At 41.5% G+C, this 26,013-nt stretch overlaps 1 protein-coding gene across 1 annotated transcript in view; it reads left to right on the top strand.

Moving 5' to 3' along the window:
• The window catches only part of LOC124788868 (membrane-bound alkaline phosphatase-like), a 186,041-nt gene that overhangs the window by 136,374 nt on the left and 23,654 nt on the right, over positions 1-26,013 (top strand). Inside the window, exon 5 of the mRNA XM_047256151.1 lies at positions 25,856-25,990. Coding sequence (XP_047112107.1) covers positions 25,856-25,990 — 135 coding nt within the window. The remainder of the gene's footprint in view (positions 1-25,855; positions 25,991-26,013) is intronic.

Raw genomic sequence — 26,013 nt, 5'->3', positions numbered from 1 at the left:
GGTATACCATGACTTTGTTTATCTCAGCGTATGCTCACAGATAATGTAAATGAAGGTGTACATTCACAAGGGTCTTAGCTAACATACAGTAGATTCGCTGTTTTCTCTACTATCGTTGTAACTGGGGCCAAGATTTTATGAAAGGGGCCGTATATTTTTCGATAAGACCGACATGTTTCTTAAATATAAATAAATGCTTGCTGTGAATAAACTAAACGAAATTCCGTAATCTGATAAGTTATATTATGCATATTTCCTTCTGACAGGGCGTATTTTAGTAAGTAAATGGTCATATAAGTTACATTTTCACTCTTTCAAGAAGTGAAGAACTTTCTTCATGCAATTTAATTCACCCGTGCTACATTTCCTAGGATTCTTCATTTGATTTTATCCCCTATCAAATGGAAACACTTCTTCTTTTGGCATTAAAATCGTGTAACCTTGTGTTATTATGCGAGCAGTGGACCACAAGATAATGTTTCTGTAACACCTCCATTTGAAGACGAACCTGCAGTGGCTTGAAAACCTGTTCATGGTTGAATAAATCGTAAAAAAGGGACTGGTTGCATATTTATTACCAAATAAACGCCAGTCATTTTATATTCCAACTCAAATCTGATAAACTGACGTAAAAATGAAAATGTACAAAACGAGTACATCGTATATTAACTGTGTTCTGATATGTACATAAAAAGCATACTACAACTAACGACATAATTTCGCTTGTTTCTCTTGTGAATGTTACTCATAAATAAATATTTCGTTATCAAAAACTAACTTTTTATTATTTTACAACAGAAATTTTACTTCATTTTAATATAGTAATATTATCATATCCATTTTTGTAAATCTTTGGTGGTAGTGGCATATTTTTGCTCACATTATGGTGATTTGTAGGTCATAAACATCCCAGCCCTATTCATAAAACTTCCTCCGCTGGATAATGTAATAACGAGTTGTAGTTACTTTGGTAGTCAAGTAATTCTAGCCTTACTGTATCACTAAATTCATTTCATTAGCATTCGCGTGCAGACGACAGAGGCGAGAGATGGTGCAATTTGGTAATTCTGACAGCCGTGCACTGCGAACATCAGAAACGTCTTTGTCAGATTGTTGTTACGCAACCCACGCCCTCGACACGCAACCACATGCCATATCGATTTTCTTCACCTCGCGAAGCACTGTGTGAATAGATGTGTTTGCGGAAGCGATAGCTCACATGCGCCATGCCCACGCTATAATGCCCTTACGAAAGTTCGCACGAATTAAAATGCTGTGATGTGAAGCAAAAGACAAAGTTATTTTCTAAATGGGTTTTGAGCAGTGGGATCTAACATGTAGATAAAATGTTTATTCTTTTTTTCCATTTAAGAATATGTAGTTTTGCGTCACAGCACTGTCTGAATTTGTTATGGAAATTTCAAACTCGATTCTTGTCTCTTTTCCCTGAACAAGTCTGCTGGTGGAGAACGGTGACAGTCGTCAGTAGTTAACGGCAACAACACGCACGTATCTGCATTTTATGCGTGGAAAGAGCGATGTGAATTCGATGTTTGCTGTAAAACGAGTATAATGTTTTTAAGCTTAGCAGTCCTCCGAGCAATTTTTATACGGCATTTTCTTTTGTGCCAACATCTTCATGTCACAGTAACACTTGAACCCAACGTGCTCATTTGTTGGATATATTCCAGTACCTGTCTTCTACTACAGTTTTTATCCTGTGCACGTCTTTCAGTTGCCACGGAAGTTATTTCTTGAAGTTTAAACACCTGTCCTATCAGCCTTTCCCTTCTTCTTGTCCATACTTGACACATGTTCCTCTCGTAGAGAATTCAAGACAGAACCTCCTCATTTCTTATTTCATCAGTCCACAGGCTTCTGTATTAGAAAGTCTCAAACTCTTCGACTCCCTTCTTATCCATTCTTTTCACAGTACGCGACTCACACTCGTAAGATCCTGTGCTCAAAATGTACGTTCTCCGAAACTTCTTCCTCAAATTGAGGCCGACTTTTGATACAAGTAGACATCTTTCGGCCAGGAATACCGTTCTGACCTCTGTTAGTCTGCTTTTTACGTTCTCTTTGCTTCCTCATGTGTTTTATTCCGCCCAAGCTAGCAGAATTGGTTCACTTCGCCTACTTCGCGAATTGTTTACATCGTTTAACACGTCTGGCATTACTTCCTCACTTTCACTGTGGATGGCAATAATATCAACAAAGCTTATCATTGATTGCCTTCCACCCTGAATTTTAATCGCCTCCTTAATCTTTATTTTAGTTTCGTCATTCGTTCTTCTATGTATAGATCGTACAATAGGCACGAAAGATTTATATTGCTCAGACTTTTGAACATCTTGCAACATTTTGCATCATCGAATATTTTTTTCTACGTTGACAAACCCTATGAACGTCGTTTGATTATTCTTTCGCTTTGCTTATATTATTAATTGCAACGGCTGCTGTCTCCCCCTTGCAGCAGTCTTCATCGTTCTCTTTCTGTTTATCAGATCTCTCTCTCTCTCTCTCTCTCTCTCTCTCTCTCTCTCTCTCTCTCTCTCCTCTGCGTTTCGCCTTTGTTTCTAGTGTCAGCGACCGTTTACTGACTTCTCGATATTTCTTTTTCGATTTCTTCACATTTTTCCTGTGGCCATTGCATCTTGGCTTCAGTGCACTTCCTAGCTATTAAATTTCCAAGTGATACTACACTGCAGGAAAAACAATTATTACATCCTTCTAGAGGTTTCTAATTCATTCAGTATTTATTGTTATAATAGTGCATATGGAGTACAGGAAACGATTACATTTACAGATCAATAGCACAAGCGATTCTGAGGTACCGGCTATCGTCCGATGCTGAAATGCTCAAATCAGTGCGTAGTGTAGTCTCCAAGGGCGGAAATGCAGGTGCTGACTCTGGTTCAAATGGTTCAGATGGCTCTGAGCACTATGGGACTTAACATCTAAGGTCATCAGACTTGGGACTACTTAAACCAAACTAACCTAAGGACATCAGACACATCCATGCCCGAGGCAGGATTCGAACCTGCGGCCGTGGGAGAAGCGCGACTCCAGACTGAAGCACATAGAACTGCTCGGCCACAAGGGCCGCCGCTGACTCTGGGATCCAGTCGATCTCATAGATGGCGACTACTGTCGTGGGATACGCTATGCTACGCCTGCTCGACCTGCTGACGTAGTTCTGTAAGAGTTGTTGGTTGACGAGTCACACGAGTCACTTTTCACCCCGTCATATCCCATATGAGCTCGACTGGAGACGTCCGGAGATCATGCTAGCCAGGGAAGTTAATTCACATAATGCAGACCACGTTGAGTTTCACGAGCAGAGTGTAGGTAGCACTACCCTGTTGGAAGAACACATGACCTTCCTGTTGCAAAAATGTCTAACAACATTCTGCACTTATCCAGAGCTCTTTAGCGTCGCCAAACATCAAAGTTGAACGAGTGTTATGGCTTATCGCCCTCCAGACCATAAGGCGTGGGTGGGGCCAGTGTGTCTTTCACGAATGCAGTCTACGAGACAGCGCTCGCCAGGTCTACGTCATTCGCGCAGACCACAATCACTCGCCTGTAGACAGAATCAGATTTCATCGCTGAAGACCATGTCGCGCCATTCCATCTTCCAAGTGAACATCTGACGGCACCAGTCGAGACGTCGGTTTTGTGGTGTGAGCTGAAGACGGGCCTGAGGTGTCGTGCCCGTTGTCTCATTGTTAATTACTTGTTCACAAAAGTTCGCCCTGACCCTTCTGGGCTCACACTTCCGGGCTCAGAAGTCCCCTACCTTAGCTGTACGGTGAACCACTGCTGCTTTTACAATACGACCATCGTGGCCGTCTTCTGTGCTATGTCGGCATCCAGAACCTCTACAATGGGGAGATGAATTTTCGAGTGACCACTGACACCAGCATTGTTGCGCAGTTGACACAGAACGTCCAGCTTGTGTAGCAATTCTCCGGAAGGACCATCCCGACACTCGGAAGGCCGTTTGACATCTTTCAAACTCCCTAACTTGCCTGTAGGAAGCACGAGCGAATCTCCATGGCCTGGTTGCCTGCTTGCTTCACAAGTCTACAACAGACTGAGGTTTCTGGCTGTGAATGTTCTCTATTAAAGAATAGACACAGATGAAGTTCTGGTAGCAATGCCACTATGCTGTCTGTTGGCGGACGAAGCTGAAACTGTTATCAGTACATCCCCAATCCCCCATCTGGCATATGCTACCATCGGGTAAAAATCGTTGTCTTTCCAGGAGTAATAATTGTTTCCATCAGTATAATATTTTAACTATGATGAATCATCTGCGGAGATTATTACATGAAGTCACACAGTCCCTGTTAGGTTCTGCCTCGGATCCTGCGGGTGATGTTTGTTTAACTATTTTCATGACGTTTCACCACCACGAGGGCCTGGCATTACCAAGGATTCAATCTCAATGGCTTGTGGCGGACTGGAGTCGATCCTGTGGCTGGAGATTATGTGTACCTTTCTGGCCAACGTCTGAGAATTGTTCTGTGATCATTATCGCTATGGTATAACCTTGCTACAAGTAATAGTCGTTCGCTTCAAATTCTGAATCCAGGATCCATTTACTTTGACACTTTCTTCTTTCTGGCTGAAACTGTTGTCGTGTATGTGAATATCTATCATCTTAGCTAGTTGTAAATGGCGGATCTGATGGGTCAGAGGAAGGCGCGGTTGCACTGCAGTGGATTACTCGGAATATTAATTCGTTAATCAAGGTTTCTTTAGTCACGGCGGACCTAAAGAGGATCCTGTGCAACAACGCTTGGTTATAAGGGCTACAAAAAATCCACAGAAACATGCATTATTAAGACTGATCATAAGTGCATCCTGGTCACCGGCGTGTCAATTGGCGAAATACTTGGCCTCTCTACTCCAGTCAAACGTGGGAAAGATCAAAACGTGCATAAAGGATTCCAGACATAACACTGGGAATCTGAAGAACCTAAAACTTGGATAAAACCACATATTGGGCAACTTTGATGTTGCGTCTTTGTTCACCAAAGTGCCAATTTACTTTTGGAGCATTTCGAAAGAAAATTGGTTGCCTTGGCACCTTGTAAACACAAGTTTAGCGCAGGTACACGGATGAGACCTTCGTCGCGTGGGGCCATGTTGAGGAACACTCACTGACTTCCTAAAGCAACTGTACGGTCTTCACGTCAAAGTAAAATCTACTGTGGAGGTGGAAAAGGACCAATATCTATCCTTTCTATACCTCCTGATTATGAAGAATGATGACTCTCTGGTACACAGTCTGTTCAGAAAACTAGCCATACAAACTTTAAAATCATCACCTGAGCAAAAGAGACAAATTATTAGTGTGGACATAACGTGCAAAGTGAATGTGTGAGACGCTGCACTTCGGACAGTAGGTGAACACCAGGAATGCACTCTGAGGAGGCAATGGGCACATCACCAGTTGCGTAAGAAGTGTCACTGAATTTAACACTCGACGAAGTGAGAGGTCGGAAGACGAAATGTCGGATTCGACAAACAAACAAACAGAATCGGCCGTATATTGCGCAAAAACGGTGTAACGACAATTTGCAAAATGACCAAGAAGACCAAGGATGTCGCATAATGATAGAGGCCGGGAACATGCAGAATACTTTGTACACGTGGAAATGTCTATCTTGGAATGGCTGGAGGATCCATCAGTACCATTGCCACCGAACATAAATGGTATTGAAATTTGTAAAAGGTCGATAAATCAGCCATGGCGGAGCAGAGGCTTTGTAAGACCGGCAAGACGATCCGGTCCTCCGGCACGGAACTTCTCTCTATGGAGAAAAGATAACACGCCCGCTTATTCAGGAAATCCTTATAAATTCACAGACATGACATTAGTTTCAACAAGAAAGAAGAAACCATCAAGGTGAACAGTTCCTGGATTCCGTGTTGCAGCCAGCGGCCCTTGCAGGTAGCAAGGAGAGAACCACAGCGTCAAACACCAAAGGGAAACCATAAGTACGCACTACAGGGTCTTATAATCTCCAGCCGCGGTCTCGACTCCAGTATACCGCCAGCAGTGTAGGATGAACCTTTGACCATAACAGGCACTCGTGCTGGCGTAACGTCAGGTTAATCCTTAAACAGACGTAGGCTGAAAATCCCGAGGCCGAAGCCAGCAGGCGATATGTTAACGAATGGTAAAGAAAACCCAAATGATATTGCATACGGAAGGTCATATTATTTTTCTGTGCTGATAGCGGGTTTCTTTGAGGAAATCTACTCACATAGCCAACCACGACTGTGCGATGTTATTTGCAGAATTTATCGTTGGCATACACTCATAAACAACTCAAGAAGAACCACTTACCTATTAGTTTGTAGCACCACCTTAGAAGGTAAGATGGTGCCGAAACGCCGCCTTATGGACTCGAGGGAACTCCCATAGCGTTTGACATCTATCCTGCTCAATCTCCATTCAGCTGATGGGCGCATCTCGTGGAGATTTGAGGGAACTGGATCCAAACGACACTCATCTCACCCCATAGCGACCCACTTGTGTGTTCTCGTGACCTGCGGTACCACACAAGAACGGACGCTCCTTAAATCATTCTGACACAGTTAGGTAGTGCTGGTATGATTGTCAACCAGAACGAACAGATCGCCAGCAGAGTAGACTGGATAAGATTGTGGCTTCGTACGATTGTGAGAGAGCTCTTATTGGAGAAACTATGAGGACGGGAGGGGTACAATGGCAAATATGCATGGCTTGCCCCTTGGAACATGTTCCACAATACTGCGCCAGCCATCTCGCGCGATTAGAGCCTGCCGGGACCCATAATGTATTCTGGAGAGCGAGAGTTAGTTTTCGCAATCGAATTATTTTGTTAATTACGGTTTTGTTTCTATAGATAGAAGACTGAATGTTATCTGTTTATGTATTAGACATTAGACGTGAAGTAACAGTGGTTCCTTTTTGAATCAGATAGATGATTGGTGTTATTGGTGGGGATGGGACACCGGTTCTCTGGGATGGGTACAATTGTAACACGTTTTGTGGGTACGGCTGTAACATAACAGTAGGTTCCTCTCATTCATTACTGAATGATTCTTTGACTATTCTTCCTAGGTGCAATAATGTGTACTTCCATCGAGTGCCATTTACTTTTAAGCTTCCTTTACCAGTTGTTTTGACAGAAAAAATACGGCCTTGCCCAAAAGGTCCTCCCAGAAGAATGGGAAATCGAGGTCACAAAACTAAAAAGAAACGATTTATAGACACATGCTTGAAAAAAAGCGAACAGTCTATAAATCTGAATCGACGAGGGAACGTCAAGCAGAAGCAGAAAAGTCATTAAGATTTCATTGAAGAAAAAAAGGCAAGGAAAAAGAACGAAAATGGGAACACCTCCACGATTATCAGAAGAAGAGGAATTTTTCTGTCTTGTTTGACACGCTACACGCAAAGCAGGCCTGCAGAAACGTGGGTGCAACACCAAGGAAAATGTCGACACTGGTCGCACTTACAGAGCGCAGATCGGGGTCGCTATTATATTTGCCATAACTGTGTTGAGTCTGATTAGAGATTTGATCACACCGAATTGTTTATTTTTAGTTCGTTAAGTAGAAGGTTTGACACCCTTCTCATTTTCCGTTATGTTAAATTCTAATTTTCTACGAACACATTTACATCCATATTGAAGTCATAGTTGACCTTCAGTTAGTTTTAATGTGTAGATAATTTCTGTTGTTCCTGTGTGTTACTGATTACCCATAATTTATAATGTTGAACCATAGATCTTGCCGTTGGCGGGGAGGCTTGCGTGTCTCTGAGGTACAGGTAGCCGTACCGTAGGTGCAACCACAACGGAGGGGTATCTGTTGAGAGGCCAGACAAACGTGTTGTTTCTGAAGAGGGGCGGCAGCCTTTCCAGTAGTTGCTGGGGCAACTGTCTGGATGATTGACTGATCTGGCCTTGTAACATCAACCAAAACGGTCTTGCCGTGCTGGTATTGCGAACGGCTGAAAGCAACGGGAAACTACAGTCGTAGTTTTTCCCGAGGGCATGCAGCTCTACTCTATGGTTTAATGATGGTGGTATCCTCTTGGGTAAAATATTCCGGAGGTAAAATAGTCCCCCATTCGGATCTCCGGGTGGGATTTATTCAGGAGGACGTCGTTACCAGGAGAAACAAAACTGGCGTTCAACAGATTGGAGAGTGGAATGTCAAACTGCTTAATCGGGCAGGTAGGTTAAAAAATTTAAAAAGCGAAATGAATAGGTTAAAGTTAGATATAGTGGGAGTTAGTGAAGTTCGGTGGCAGGAGGGACAAGACTTGTGGTCAGGTGAATACAGGGTGAAAATACAGAAACAAATAGAGGTAATGCAGGTTTAGGTTTAATAACGAGTAAAAAATTGGAATGTGAATAAGCTGCTATGAACAGCATAGTGAACGCATTATTAAGCCAAGATAGACACGAAGGCCACACCCACCACAGTAATACAAGTTTATAAGCCAACTAGTTCCGCAGATAAGGAGATTAAGGAGATGTATGATGAGATAAAAGAAATTATTCAGATAATTAACGGACCCCAGTCATGTGGGACTGGAATTCGCTAGTGTGAAAAAGAAGAGAAGGAAAAGTAGTAAGTGAATATGGACTGCGAGAAAGGAATGAAAAAAGAAGCCGCCAGGTAGAATTTTGTACAGAGCATTATCTAATCATAGCTAACAGTTGATTTGAGAATCATGAGAGTAGGTTGTATGCGTGGAAGAGGACTGGAGGCCAGAAGGTTTCTGATTGATTATATAACGCTTAGACAGAGATTTAGCAACCAGATTTTAAATTGTAAGACATTTCCAGGGGCACCTGTCGGCTCTAACGATAATTTATTGGTTATGAACTACAGATTAAAACTGAAGAAACTGCAAAAAGGCAGGAATTTAAGGAGAAAGAACCAGAGGGTGTAGAGGGTTTCGGAGGGAGCATTAGGGAACGATTGACAAGAACAGGAGAAAGATCTGAAGCAGAAGAAGAATGGATTGCTTTGAGAGATGAAATAGTGAAGGTAGCGGAGGATCAATTAGGTAAAAAGAATTTAATCGATGAATAGCAGCAAATGAAGCAGACGAAGATGAATACAAACAAATGTAACGATGTAGAACCATGTGTCACTAGGAATACGGTATATGCTACCTAAAGGAAAAGAGATCTTTGGAGAAAAAATAACCACCTGTACGAATAATAAGAGCTCACATGGACAAACCAGTCCTTATTAAAGAAGGGAGAACAGAAAGGTGGAAGGAGGATATAGATGGTCTTTATAAGGGAGATATACTTGAAGGCAGTATTTTGGAAAGCGAAGAGGACGTAGAGGAAGATGAGAAGGGGGATGTGAGACTGCGTGAAGAATTTGACAAAGCATTGAAAGACGTAAGTCGAAATAAGGCCCCGGGGGTAGACAACATCCCATTAGAGCTACTGATGGCCTTGGGAGAGGTGGAGAGCCAGTCATGACAAAACTCTACCATCCGGTGTGCAACATGTATGAAACAGGGGAAATACCCTCAGACTTCAAGAAGATTATAATAATCCCAATTCCAAGCAAATCAGGCGTTGACAGGTGTGAAAATTACAGAGCTATCAGTTTAATAACTCACGGTTGGAAAATACTAACACGAATCTTTACAGAAGGCAATACTTACCCTACGACTTATCTAAGAAGATAGGTTAAGGAAAGGCAAACCTACGTTTACAGCATTTGTAGACTTAGAGAAAGCTTTTGACAATGTTCACTGGAATACTCACTTTCAAATTCTGAAATCAGATGGTAGTTGTAAGAGTCAATGGGCACAAAAGGAAAGCAGTGATTGAGAAGGGAGTGAGATAGTGTTGTAGCCTGTTCCAGATGTTACTCAATTCTATATACTGAGCAAGCAGTAAAGGAAACAAAAGAAAAAAATAGAGTAGGAATTAAAGTCCAGGGAGAAGAAATAAAAACTTTGAGGTTTGCCGATGACATTGTAATTCGGTCAGAAAGCAAAGGACTTGGAATAGCAGTTAAACAGAATGGACAGCACCTTGAATGAAGGAAATAAGATGAACATCAGCAAAAGAGAAACGAGGATTATGGAATGTATTCGAATAAAATGCGATGCTGAGGGAATTAGATTAGGAGATGAGATACTTAAAGTAAAAACGAGTTTTGCTATTTGGGAAGCAAAATAACTGATGGTCGTCGAAGTACGGACGATATAAAAAGCCGGCCGCGGTGGTCTCGCGGTTCTAGGCGCACAGTCCGGAACCGTGCGACTGCTACGGTCGCAGGTTCGAATCCTGCCTCGGGCATGGATGTGTGTGATGTCCTTAGGTTAGTTAGGTTTAAGTAGTTCTAAGTTCTAGGGGACTGATAACCACAGCAGTTGAGTCCCATAGTGCTCAGAGCCATTTGAACCATTTTTTTTGAACGATATAAAATGTAGACTGGCAATGGCAAGAACAACATATCTAATGAAGAGGAATCTGTTAACATCAGGTATAGATTTAAGTCTCAGGAAGTCGTTTCTGAAAGTATTTGTATGAAGTGTAGCCATTTATGGAAGCGAAACATAGACGATAAACAGTTTAGACAAGAAGGGAATAGAACCTTTGAAATGTGCTATAGAAGAATGCTGAAGATTGGATAGGTAGACCACGTAACTAATGAGGAGATACAGAATAGAATTGGCAAGAAGCGAAATTTATGGTACAACATGTTTAGAAGTAAGAACCGGTTGGCAAGACACATTCTGAGGTATCAAGGGATCATCAATTTAATATTAGAGGGAAGCTTGGAGGTAAAATTCTTAGAAGGAGACCAAGACATGAATACGGTTAGCAGATACAGAGAGATGTAGGTTGCAGTAGTTACTCGGAGATGAAGAGTCTTGCACAGGATAGAGTAGAATGAAGAGCTGTATCAAACCAGTCTTTGGATTGAAGACCACAACAACAATAACATAATGTTGAATATAAAATTGAGTATTTTTGACTGATTGTAATGCGGAAGACTGTTATATGATAATTAAAAATATGTTGCCTAAGTGCCTTAGCAATCAAAAGAAAGGTACCACTGAATTAAAATCATAACTGAATATTCTTTACGTATGCCACTACTGACTGCAACCTCTGTCACCACCGTATTTGGCATGCAGTCAGTTGTGATAAAAGAATAGTTTAGCTGGATCTGCTCCTGTGAAATATCCATCGTGGTTAGGAATAAACTCTCACTATCTATGAATACCGATGTAAACACTAAGGTAACTGGCACTTTTCTTACTCTCAACCAACATACAGGTGAAACTAAGGACGTAAAAATCAAAACTGTCACAACCGTGTCCAATCTACCTTAGTATGATACACGAGAAAAAGCAGTGCTCATATTCTATATCCGTTAAGTCCACCGGTGAGAGATATTCCCACTCGTATCAGCGGTTCCATTTCATCTCATACAAACTCCTCACGCATTCAAATATATCAGTCCTGTTCGTGAACAGTGGATTGTTGACTAGTGGAAAGTATCGTTTCACATACTTTGAGATGTGCTCGTACCGTGGTATTAGATACCAAAGTATAAGGGGAAAGATTACACTAAGAGACTGACCCCCATCCCAGTGTCTAATTTTATTTCGTTTCATTTCGTCTATTGCGTATTTAAAAACCTGCTGCCTATTTTAAAAATCGGGTTATACAATTTACAATTTTACATGCTACAGCACATTTTTCCACATTTCTAACAAAATTTGTTTTCAGCAGTAAAACAAAAGCAAAAAGAACACGTTAATACTGGTATAAAATGAATACAATTTGAGGAAAACAAAATAGAAACAGTTTCCGTATTTAATAAGAAGCTAATAGGTGACATGAGAGGTTTTTGAAAAGAAGAAGGTGACCTACTACCTACTCCCGGTGAGAGGGCATTGGAACAACTCCGAGCCAGACCCAGACGGGGTAGCAATTTGCTTAGATCTAAGTACAAATTATATTGAATTACGCTATTTACAAGTTTTCATTATATGTAATAAATCAGTATAAATTTCTCATATTAATTTTACAATTATAATCCTGTTTCTAGGAATGCATCGTAAGAATGACCTGTTACAGGTAATTTAGAGCTTAATTGGCATTTGACAGTAATATGACTTTCCTGAATAATTACTGGCAATGACATGGCTTTCTGTGTGGGAGGGGAGCTTAGGAAGTTCGTTGAGCCTCCGCTTCCAAAGAAGATTTAGACCAGTATATTTCTGTAATATAATCCGTTATGAAAATAAAACTCAGCAATTATTTGCGTGTTACTTATTTATAATTACAATTCTTAACCATTTTTTATAGTTGGCTAATGTTGTATATACACTTTTAGTTTTCATTGTTCTATTATTTACTTTTACTTTATTCTGTGTACCCATGTTGTCTTGGTCTGAGTTTGCTGAGTCATTTGAATCAGTGGTTGTGTTGTTGGTCGGAATCGTTCCATGTACTGTGTTGTCCTATAGGGTGATCCCCTATTTATTCTCCGTCTCATTGAAACCTTCGCGTCTCCTCTATATCTCTTTTGCTACGCAACCTTCCCTTCTACAATAACCTATGAAACCCTCCCTTAGGATTTCTATCTTTTGCTTAATAATAACAAATGAAATCTCCCCTTTGAAATTTAATTCTCTTTCTCAATAATTATAAGTGCAATCTTCACATACAAATTTAAATGCTGCTTTTTAAAAGTGATTTGCTGATTATTTCGACTAAACATAGCATGTGTCGTCGTCGTGGCCCTCAGTCGTTACCTGCAATAACCCAAAACTGTTCCTTACCTTTTTTACTGTTACTGGATCACCATCTGACTGCTACAGCGAACTGCGACATGAGTATACTTACTCTGTTTTACTATACTCTATTGGCTGCTGGTGGGCTGTCATAATAAGTGGCTGTATTTATTACCAAATCTGACATTATTCTTTAATAGCAAAGCTGATGCTATTCTTTAATTAGTTTGACTGAAGTTACGTAATTCATAGTTAAACTTTTTCTTGACAACAGTAAAATTTGGCAAAGTTTTACGTTGATGGTTTTTGGGATGGATTATAATCAGTAATGCAATATTGCTGGCAAAAATTAATTACATTCTTAAAACGATTCTTCAAATATTTGATGTTGGTAATGAAATGATTTTACAAACGCTCAAATGGGACTTACTTCGCACAATAATCTTACAACTAGCATTGCGCAAACATATCTTCAGTAGTCTTGAGTTTCTCAAAAAATAATTGAATAATATTAGTTCCTCTTATGATAATAGTTAGCTGAAGTCTCTGTACATCCGTTTATAATCTCTTGTAAATCATAGTTGGTGGCTGGCAGGCACTCTGCTCCTCTCAACCTCTCGCTTCAGATCTGCTACCGACTCGCTTCACATCTCGCTTACTACTGACTTCCTACGAACGCTAAAGTGCGGTCTCTCCTGCCAACAATGCTTTCTGATGCAGACAATCCCTGATGCCATTACAAAATGTATCAATGCGTGGTCCTTCCCGCTCTTTTCTTAAAATGTATCCACACGCGGTCTCGCCCGCCATTTTTAAAATTATATCAATGTGCGGTCTCTCCCGCTAACAATACTTTGGTGCATACATTCCCTGCTACCACAATTATTACCAAAATGACAACTATTCATTATTCCTGCTTAATCTTATTAATAAAATATAAACATCTTTCATAAATTGTGGTTTGACAATAGACAATAGAAATATACACGTCTTACATCTTGTACGGTCGTTCCTGTCTGTATGCCGTGTTGAGTACTAGTGAATTTTTTTCTGTAATGGTGCTTAGTTCTAACCAGTCGCCCTGCTGTCTTATCCTCTGTCGTATGTCATTGCCGTGCTGTTGTGGTCGTATGTGTCTAACTAATATCAATCGCCCTGTGGCCGTGTTATTCTTTGTGGCGTAAGGAGATTTAGACAACTTGCACCTCCAGGGCCCAGACTTTCCTACAGCCAAGCAGGCACTCAGCTTTCACAGTAGTTCACTTGATGGGCGATTGCCCCATATTATCAGAAGCAGCTGATTCACAGAAACGGAATGCAACCACTATGTCTCTATTCTAACTCGCCACCTAGTTAACAAGTGCTGCCACAACAGCCGCCTCGGCCTCCACTACCCATTAACCATCGCAACGTCTCTCCCAGACCGTAGGAGAAGAGCGATGGACAAAATACACAGATGAAAAGGAACCGCACCACCGAAAAGTAATTAGTGTAAGGTAACGAAATTTCGGGAACACATTTGTCCAGGTAACATACTTAACTAATTAACACTGCAATATCACAGAGAAATGAAAGCATGATATAAGCCATTACAAATGGAAATGCTGATACATCAGTAACCGCGGTAACCACCACAAAGTTACATGCAAACATTCTTGTCTCTTGTTGCACAAGGACCAGTTGTCAGTTTGTGGGATGGAGTTCCAAGCCTATTGCACTTGGTCGGTCAATACAGGGGCGGTTAATGCTACTTGTAGAGACGCTGAAGTTGTCGTCCAATGATGTTCCATACGTGCTCGTTTGGAGACAGATCTGGTGATCGATTGGGTCGAGGCAATGAGTCGACACAGAGTAGAGTATGTTGGGTTACAACAGCTTGATGTGAACGACTGTTATCCTGTTTAATAACACCCACAGGAATGCTGTGCATGAATGACAGCACAACACGTTGAATCAGCAGACTGACGTAGAGATTTGCAGTCATTGTGCGTGGGACAACCATGGGAATATTTCTGCTGTACTACGAAATCGCATCCCAGACGATAACTGCAGGTGTAGGGATAACGCGTCTAGCAGCAGACAGATTCATTACAGGCCCTCAACTGTCCTCCTTGTAACCAACACACGTCCGTCACTGGCACCGTGGAAGAACCAGTTTTCATCAGAAAACACAACAGACCTCCAGTCTGCCCCTGAATGAGCTCTCGCTTGACACCGCTGAAGCGGCAAATGGCGGTTACTTCGGGTCAGTGCAAGCACGCTACAGGGCGTCTGGTTCGGAACTGTCCTTGAACTGACCGATTTGCAACAGCTTGTTGTGTAACTGCGGTGCCAACTGCTGTTCAGACTGGCGCTACAGATACAGTACGATGTTCCCAAGTCATACGCCGAACACGATGGTCTTCCTTCTCGGGAGTGCCACGTGGCAGTCGGGATTCGGTTTTCATGCTACGATATGTTCCCACTACCACAGCTGCGAGTAACCGTATATAGTGGCTACATTCCTGCCAAGTCTTTCTGCAGTGTCGCGGAAGGAATATCCAGTTTCACGTAGAACTATTGGAAGACATCGTTCCAGCTGACTGAGGTGTTGATAATGGTCTCTTAGTCGCCTTAAAGCAGTTTTCGACCAACATCAACTCAATACGCCCAATCTCAAAGTTAACTAACGCTCAAGACAGTTACAGTTTGTATTTAAAGCAAACCTGATTTAAATCCTCGTAGTGGTGCTACTAGCGCCGTTCCTATGAGGCTGATGTGAAATTTTAATAGACAACTTCTTTCACATGTAAAACCACGCCTACCTACTCTTGTTTATATAGCACAATTCCTTCATAATGGCCGGCCACCGTGGCAGAGAGGTTCTAGGCGCTTCAGTCTGGAACCGTCCGACCGCTACGGTCCCAGGTTCGAATCCTGCCTCGGGCATGGATGTGTGTGATGTCCTTAGTTTAGTTAGGTTTAAGCAGTACTACGTTCTAGGGGACTGATGACCTCAGATGTTAAGTCCCATAATGCTCAGAGCCATTTGAACCATTTGAATCTTCATGGTGTTGCGATTATTTTTCCGTCAGTGTACATTTTCCTCCCAAACATCGACGCTACGAAACTTAGCCTTGCAGGGCGCGTCAGCAACAACGGAAGTACTAAATCAAAAGAGACCCTATACGCGAAAGGCGTATGGCCTATGATCTATTTTTGGAGCTCCCCAACACAACAGCTAATCCCAAAATATTCGACCAAAATCAACCTATACTCGAGCATAAGGGTTTAGATTCTACAGACGACCACTGCAAAATACGCAGAAATAGGGAAATGCTAGCAAGATGGGCGCAGATGCTGAAGATAACTTCATAGCGCCCCGCTCTTCGATGCACCTGACACTCGATATCGCTCCTACTCAGAAGAATGTCAAGCGTGAGAGAGTCCAAACCATGTTCCGTGGACTTAAGCCTCAGATACCGGGTGGTTACAAGTAAAGTGCATCTACTCACAGACGTCCACTGTGCGCTGTGTTTAAAGTATAGCAGCGAAACTTGATAGATATGCTAACGTGTTAACGCGGAACAGATTTGTGCTGGAAAAAATTAGTTTCAATTCTCGCCAGCAGTGCAAACCTGGCACTGTACAACATCTTGTCGACGTCTCCGGTGTTCATATTGAACAAAACTGTGCCTTTCTTACTTGTCCCATCTTTGCGGACCACGACAGTTTCCTTATCCGTTACACGTGGGAACATTTCTGTATGTGTTATGAAATGCGTGATGCAATACGTAACTGCAATGGTATATTTTAATAAAGACGATCGATTTCGGTCTAGAGTCACACCATCATCTGATCCGAAAACCGAATCTGCTATGCATTTGCGTAATTAGGATAACAGCTATCAGATAAATGTTGTTCCTGAACTGATATTCGCTTTAAATAGGTATCGCTATATAACATTTATTTGTAATGTCTGTGATTGAACAATGTGCATCTTATAATTATTATTTCATATACGCGAACGCATAGCTGAGATGGCTTTTGGACCCTGTGATGGTCTCATCTTACACCGAAATTGATAGTCTCTAATAAATTATGCCGTTTCACTCGTACCATAACGCAGCTCTTACCATTCATTGAAGCTGTACGACACCACCTCCGTAACATATTTCAAAATGTCTTACTTGCATTCACTGCGCCACATTTGCACCTGTCGGCCAAGATTGGATCTAATTCTTTCCAGCGTAAATTGGCTACGCGTTTAGGCATTAGCGTACGACTATCTACCAAGTTTAACTACGTTGCGATAATTACAGTTCACACTCGACCTCCATGAGAAGTTGCACTTTAATTGTAGCCACCCAATACAAACATACGAATCTGTAACAATAAACCTTAAACAAACAGCGCCTTATACATTTATATTAAATTTCCTTCAATCTATTCATTGTTGCCGATTTAGATGACATCTTTTTTCAAGAGCTTGTCAACCGAAAACTAACAGCTGCACTAGGCTACGACGTAATTGTCAACGTAGGACGAGACCCAGGCACTGTGATCATGATCAAACAAGGAACCCGTACCTGAAGCGATAAACATTTATGCTCGTCGTGAACGAACCGCATAGCTGAAAGTTCTATGGTTGTTCACCGGATTCTGTTGTTCGGCGTTTCATTTGCAACTAATTTGCTGCATTCTGCCCCATCCAACCACTGCTTCAGTATTTTTTTCAACAGTTACCCCGTCACCAACACGTTGCTGACCAGATGATACTGCCGGTGGCCATTTTTCACGAATCAAGGTGGTTGCTTTACACCTCTGACAGTTACAGGGAAGATGGTCATGCCAGTACATTCTCAGAAATTGACTGTTCTATGTGGTAGGCAAGTCTGGATACGCTGGTATCCCAAGTATTACCCATTCTGCGCTAGAATGACCACCCGACGTTTTTACAAGGTCTGTTACATCTCACTCACATGGCACACAGAACTAATCCAGTTGCCATACCGACAAGACAGTTTTCTCTCAGAATCAGTGGATGGTTCAGTTGCTCATAAAGCTGACGGTTCATTTCCCTTGAGCTGAAAAAACTGTGAGACAAAGCAATTGAAATGTTTATTGAAATTTGAGTGTATAACATTATCCCAAGAATAACGCTTACATTAGGAGCGTGTACAGAAGACACCACTTGGGATTTATGTTATAGCAATTTTACATAATTGCTGAAGAAAAAGGTCGCAATAATACTTGCGACAAATCATGGCCGCTTCCATGGCTCAACCTTGTGCAATTCCATATTGAGCCCAGTCTCAAATGATGCACGCTTTAGCGAATTTTCTTCATGATACTTTGGTCCCTCCTAACTTGTTGTAACACGTCTTGTTCCATTTGACAGAGTTTATCTGCGGCCTGTTTTAAGAATATGAAATCTTCGTCTCCATCGATTTTTTCCGTTCCGATTTTACGACATTTTCCACCTCACTTTCATTTTCACCTCTTATCTAGTTGCAGTTTGTGTTTCTTTTATCACGTAGGATTGGCTTCTACAGTACTTTGCTGCTGCTTGTCTGCTTGTTCAACCTTGCCTTCAGATGGTTCCCTTGCTCCCGTCTCGCCGTGACCTAGGCTTCCTCTGTCCGCCTCGCCGATTGCTTCTTTCGGACATGTCCGAAGGAACAGATATCGTTTTGATCCAGCAGCCACTATGAATTAAGAAACAAAGGAATTACACACAATCGCTGCCAGTGGGCACTGAATAAATCAACAGTGAAAGTTAAAAATTCGTCTCGGATCAGGATTCGAACCCGGGTCTCCTGCTTATTAGGCAGAAGTGCTGATCACTGTCCCATCCGGACACATCCGCCAGAAACTGCACGAACTACCCAGCACGTCTTCCGTCAGACCCAAATTCCCAACTTATCCACACAGTAAAAACGTACTGACCCTTGTCCATTCATCTCTTCAAAGCGGATGCACACCATGCTCGAACTCTTACAGGAATCGGCGAAATGCCGAGAGTAATAACAATAATGTGCAAGGGTCACTACATCAGTAGTGTGCGGATAAGTTCAGAATGTGCGTCTGACTTCAGGCATGCTAGGATAGTCCGTGCATTTTCGATGACCACTGCCTACTAAGCAGCAGACCTGGGTCCGAATCGCAGTCCAGAACGAATTTTCAACTCTCCTTATTGATTTAATCAACGTCCACTCGCAGCCAATGTCTGTAATTCCTTTGTGTTTACAGAATCTGAAGTTACTTCTACGAATCGCGTAGATGATGTATAGGAGTGAATCAGAGCTCCACGAACAAACTTTCTAAAGTTTTGCAGTTATACTTTTGTGGGTAATTTGGTACAAAGAGCCTATAGTCTCCGGCAACTCGTTGCAGAGTAGTAATTTAATTATAATTCATTCACTTTCTTACCAAAATCATCCTTGTTTCTGTCCAAGTACCTTCACAACAGTGAAGAGACCTATAAGACGCTATAACCAAAAGGTACCACACACAACAAAGAGTAATGAATAACCCTCAGATGCAAAAGACTAACGTGGCCCTCGTTGCGGGAGAAGTTTCACACAGTGCCGTTGTGCCTTTTTTCCAGTGCATTCAGTGAAACCATACACGACATGCATATATCTGTAACCAAGCACTCTTACACATTGTGAACAGTCTCTGGTAAGGAGACCAAGAGACAAGCAATTGCAGAGATAAAACTTCGCTTCTCAAAATGCAAGGGCAGAACCATCACATCATTCAGACAACTGTAACTATGCTTCCAAACCAAAAAGCTCAAAAAACGTAAATGTTCACAGCATTCTACCAAAGGTCTTGAAATAAAAATACAAGTATAATAAACCTTCTTGCACCTCACCGCTCAGATAGTACGCACACTTGTGAATATCTTTGTCTCCTCCAGCGCAACAATGCTCTGCTCAACAATACAGCTCTGAGTTACAACAACGCAAACGTGCCGCGATTCCCAGAGATACACAGGTTCGCTTCACACAGAGAGCATTCCAGAGGGCCCCTAAGAGCTACAACACGAAGAATCGCTTTTGGGAAAATGAATGTGTAGTTTTTTCAACGACACAGACTTTATTTATGAAAATTAGCAGTAAAATCAGCAACAAAATGTACGCTTCCACATACACCATATCCTTTACACCAAACATAAACTGCCTCATCAAGGTCAACCCGACAACGGCTACGCGTTCTCACAACAAAAGGCGTTTTGACATTAAAATGAGATGTACCAATATCTCAATTATACACTTCAGACACATCAAACGTACGGTAAGTAATTAAATCACGACCACGGAAACTTTCAGTGCCACCGGCTTCACCAGTACTACCATATTGAACAGTGGACCGATGAGCAAGCCGTTTGGTCCCTTTGCCCCTTTCAAACCCACCAACCAATGGCAACAGTGAGTCTACGGCTCCCATGCGAAAAAGTATCAACTCTATTAATACTAAAATTCAGTACTTCTCCCAGAAAAACGCGAGGGCCATCCACAGCAACCGATATAGCTCAAATACGTTTTAACAAAGCAACCTTAGACCTGAAAAGTTACTGATCGTAGACACCTGTTATTTCCCGCGCACACACATATCATTAACACATTAAATTACTATCACTCGAAATAAACATGAAAAATCACAAGAAGACAATCCTGCTGTTTACGATGCGAGAATTACAACGCTGTGATGTCATAGATCACGATAGTGCATTACTCCTGCAATAAAAAATTACACGTTAACCATTTTCAAGGGTCTAACGCTTCCCAAAAGATCTGCTGTATCTAAAATATTCTGGCAACCCCACATAAAAGACGACAACGGTTTAATAACTGATCAAATGTCTAAATATTAGAAGTTGATTATTTAGTGAAGTTATCTTTTGCTTTATTACAGGAAATTTTCTTAGCCTTTATTTTCAAAATGGACAAATACGTTGCATAATACTCTATAATTTCTCCTGAGGGAGAAGTAGTCAGAAGTACCAGAAGTTATAATTCGATTTTCGACCTATGTTCCATCTCAAAGGAAATCAACAATAGACATCTTTCTACCAGAGATCAGATGGATCGATCAAGCATTGATCTGAACTACATGCTTCCTAGTAACTTTCTCTCATAGGGTGCATCATCACAGGATGATGGAAGACGTGCTTTTAGGAACATTGGGGAAAAGCTTAACGAAGTAAACTGACACCTACAGGATATTTATTCTCGAAATGGGGCATACGCCTCAGATTCATTAAACGTGAAACGCGTATAATATCCTAACACTTTGGTTCCAATATCGTAAACTCTGAGATTCATTAAACGTGAACGTGTATAAAATGCTAACACTATGTTTCTATAAGGGTAAACCCTATTAATCATCATTATTCAGCGAGAATTACGCTAAATCACGGACGCAACATGGACCTTGTATGCTCCCACGTAAATACTCAAACATTTGACACAACAATCGAAGATGACGTTCATCATTTTCTAGCCAAAGTTCAGTCGACAAGATCGCAGCGGAAAGAAACACGAACCGCATTTGGAATAACGATACATACAGTGAATCGTGACAATGTAAAGAACAATTGCCGCCCAGTTTGAATTTAGTTAACTCATACGAAAATTGTTACCCGCAAGAATTTCATAATGGTTGCAACAAATGACTTTACAGTTACAGAAAGTTCCTAACTCGAAAAATGTAACTCCCCGATTCATTGTGCGCAAGAGAGATACATCATACTCACCACAGACGAGCTCTGAACGTCTTCTGTGATTGACCAACTCTGTCCAAATTCCAACCTGCCTCTCTTCGGTGCACATAGACCCGAAAAAACTGGATGGGATGAACAGACAAATCAAAAAGATGAATTTTTCAACGCGCCTACTTCAATTAGAAGGAGCCAATCGCAAGAGCTGATAAAACCCTCGTTAGCGACCCATAAGCTGGCTTTGAAAGTTAAAATCGATCCCTGTTCTCAGGCTTCTGCTTCTAAATTGTCAAGAAACGCCAACTGAATTCACCAAGTTGCATGCGTTTAACCCAGCACTCATCAGTGCTTAGGACAGATGGTTACATGGCCACGGTGTGCTGAGTAACAAATGAAATGAAAATCAAAATAAAATGCAACTCAGTTTCCGTTCTTAGCGTGATCCTCCTCCCTGTCATGAAAAGTATGAGAAGACAAAGGCAGAGAAAAGAGACCCTGTAGATCTTGATAAAACCACAAAATTGTATGACACCTTTAGAGGGGGAAATTCAGTCGCGACATTCAAGAGATGACCGAAAACCTTTGTCGGACTTGAGGAATGGAACCATTTTATTTTCAGAACGATATTGTTCGTTTTCCAAAAAAACGTAAAATTTTATGAAATTGTGTGGTCTTTCATCCCCTATTCGTGAGAGCTCAGCGGGCTACCTAGAACAATGCTCTTTTTAGCCAAATATCAAAAGAGTCTGAAAATGAGGAAATGGGTTCTCCATTGTGAATAACTAGTAGGATACTTCCGTGATTACCCTGATAACCAAGGGAAACCTCCTTGAAACGTTCTTAGGAACAGAGTGGTTGTGACTTGATTTATGTCTGGGAAAATGATGCCCACTGTGACAATAAGAAAAATAATATTTCGTTCGCATATGTGTGTGTATGTGTGAACGAGAACCAACTTAGATTTGCTGCGAGATCCACACTAGTACCACCAAGTAAATATCATGAACATTCAATTAATTTCACCTCCGAGAATGCTTATAAGTAGCAGGTCTCACAAAATAAATCAAAGCAGACTTTACACTGAAATGTCTACTACACTCAGCACGTACATGCCACAATTCACATTGTTCTCACCGCTGTTTGGTGTCAGTTTTTTTCGATGATAAAAGACATATGCGTGATGGTTGCTTCTAGCTGATGGAGGTCAAGATTGGAGGCTACAATCGTTGGCCCCGCTGTAGCTCTATCTAGTGTCGTACCACTTCTTTCTCGAATTTAGCGAAATTCATAGTGGAAATAACTGGTGATGCCAGAATAAAATGGATCCCTGTAGTATAACAGTTTCTGGAAATCAAATATTTGTAGACCTGTTTATGTTTGCTCGCGATGGACCTTAAAAATGCACACAAACACAGGTTTCATTCACTGCAGCAGCTAATTTATATGTCAACAAAGCTGAGAAAATTTATTGAGAATTAACCGGAAAGAATAAGACGTGCTGTGCCTCACAACTGCACTGCTTATAAATTATTCGTTACGTATACCCATCTATAGAAAGAACATTCCACATCGTGGCGTTCTTCCTCCTAATACGTGCAGCACACCGCACACAGGTTTTGAAGTGCTTGATAATCTTAGCCAATTTTTACTTTTGACATTATTACAAGATGTCCGACAGTTAGCACTCTTTTTACACCAGTTTCCACTTCGATAACTAATTTTACAGAATTCTCTGCTTTACCTTCTCGCGCCACTCACGCATCGTGCAAGGAACCACGCCACCGATCGTCATCACATCTACTACTACAACACGTTACCCTTCAACGGTCCTCACCCTTGTGTTCCTCTGTGTAATATCTCTGGATGGAGAAATGATACGACAGAAAATATATGTGTACAATATTTTGACCTTCGATTTACACATAGTTTATTATACAACATGGATGGCATTAACGAAAGAAAAGAAAGAGACATGAAAAGTAAATCCCAAGTCGGGTGATGTTATATCGTAATAGTCTTTCCTTGGAAAATTTTGTTTTATTTTCTTCATTTCCTACCTCTTACTCGTGTAGGTTGCATGTTAGAATTCAGCCGCTGTAACTTATGATAGTCATTAAAGGCTACTAAAAGGGACCTAGAAGCCAGCGGTATAAATGCGCCCCCCTCCCCTCTCCCTCAATGTTGTCCGTGGGTAGATGGGTGGTGGTCATGAACATTCTTTTTATTTCGATGTGAGAAGTAGCCCCTAAAAGCGGATGAATCAGTCAGTCATTGACGAATGGCAAAGAATGAAGAAGGGAAGGGGAAACCACTCCACTACCGATCTTAAGGATATCCCAAGCAGAATATAACGATGGAGAGTGGTTGCATCGCATTTATAATATGCACTTATGTTTCTACCACTAAAATCTAGAACAGGTTGTAATGATCCTCTTGAGACTCAGAAACTTTTAATTGGAACACCAGGCGAGCTGATAGTGTCACAGTTCGGGATGTTTTGAGAGGAGATTTCCTCTTCAGCCTACTTCTTTATTACCAACGGAAACCTCCTGAAAATCTGAGTCAAAATGTTTTTTATTTTAATTCTGTGATTACGGGTACCAGACCATAAATATGAAGGCTGATGTACATGAATGTAGATTTGTTCTTGGGTATACTGAATAGACGACGACTTCCTCGATATGCGAAGAGTGCCTTACGTTTGCAAAACTAGTGAGCTTGTAGTGATATACCGTAATAGTGTGACGGTGAGTTGCCGTACTTCTCATCACTTCTTTTATTTTTAGGATGTATTTCAATCTCTACCTTCATCTGCAGTTTTATCCCACTAGAGCTTCTTTTACTACTATAGAAGCTATTCTCTGATGTCATAACACATCTCTTCGTTCATTTTGTCAATGTTTCCATATGTTCCTTTCCTCGCTGATTGGGATGAGAACTCCCATTCCTTAAGTTATCAGCCTACCTAATTTTCAACATTCTTCTGTAAACCATATCAGAAATTCTTCGACTCTTTTCTTTTTCCGGTTTTCCCACAGTCCATAATCCTCAACCACAGAATGCCGTGTTTCAAATGTTCATCCACAGTAATGCACCTTGTGCTAGTCTTTTTGTCCTCCTTGCTTTGTCAATCACGGATTATTTTGGTTCCAAGGAAGCAGAATTCCGATTTTGATATTGTTTTTCTCGCTATTATTGTTTCTGCTACTTCTCACTAGTTTTGGCTTTCTTCGATTTGCTCTCAGTCCACATTCTGTACTCATTAGACTGTTTATTCAGTTCAACGGATCGTGTAAATCTTCTTTACTGTCACTGTAGACATCACCGTCAACAGCGATTATTAACATTCATAACTTTTCACCATAAATTTTAATTTCACTCTTCGACCTGTCTTTTATTCTCGTTCTTCGATGTATAGACTGAAAAGTAGGGGCGAACGATTGCATCCCTGTCTTACACCCTTTTTCATCCGCGCATTATGTCTTTCGTACTCCAACACTATTGTTCCCTCTTAGTTCTTTTACACACTGCATATTACACGCTTTTCCATTTAGCTTACTCCTACGTTTCTCAGTCTTTAGAACATAGGGCACCATGTTCATTGTCGAATTCTTCTCCCAGGTCGACAAATCATTTGTCTTTATTTTACTTAAGTCTTGCTTCTATTATCAAGGGCAAAGTCAGGAGCACTTCTCTGTTGTCGTTAGATTTCCTAACGTCTGCCCCCAGTAGCTGAACCGCCGGCACGATAGCTCAGCGTGTTCGGTCAGAGAGCTGGTTGGCCTGTGTAATAAAAAAACTGAGTTGAAGAATCAACAACAACCTTGGACGCATGTCATGTGACGTCCGTAACGACCAAACACAACGATCAACAACGAACAAAATGGAGAAAAAATTGTGAGCGTGACGGATTGTCAATCCTCTGGGCCCGGGTTCGATTCCCGGCTGGATCGGGAATTTTCTCTACCTAGGGACTGGGTGTTGTGCTGTTCTCATCATCATGCTTTCATCCTCATCGACTGCAGGTCACCGAAGTGGCGTCAAATTGAACGACGGCACCCGGCGAACGGCGTGCCCGACGGGGGCCCTAGCCATACGAATAAATAAAATGAAAACAATTCCTAACGCCAAACTGATCAGCGTCTAACATATCCTCAATTTTGTCCCGTTAGTACTAACAATAAATTACTATTTTATTGTCCTTTAGTCATATGGAAAGCTGATGAAATGAATTATGCAAAAATGATTGTAACTGTCCGTTGCCAAAAAGAAGACGGGACGTGTAGTGCACCACGTGTTACGGACGAGAGGAAAAGGGAGTGAGTTCTCTATTGTGGCGCTGTTGACAGGGCTTTTCGGCGCGTCTGAACTGCCATTCCGCCTGGACACCGCGGACAGCTCTACTCCAAGGTTGTCGGAAATGACGCGTGCTGCCATCACAGCGCTGCAGAGGGAGTACAACGGCTTCATCCTGCTCGTCTGCGGTAAGCGTACTGATAAACACAGT

Source organism: Schistocerca piceifrons, chromosome 3, assembly GCF_021461385.2.
Source record: "Schistocerca piceifrons isolate TAMUIC-IGC-003096 chromosome 3, iqSchPice1.1, whole genome shotgun sequence".
Classification (NCBI taxonomy): domain Eukaryota; kingdom Metazoa; phylum Arthropoda; class Insecta; order Orthoptera; family Acrididae; genus Schistocerca; species Schistocerca piceifrons.
Note: the sequence above shows the minus strand (reverse complement) of the source record. Positions and strands in the feature narration are given on the sequence as shown.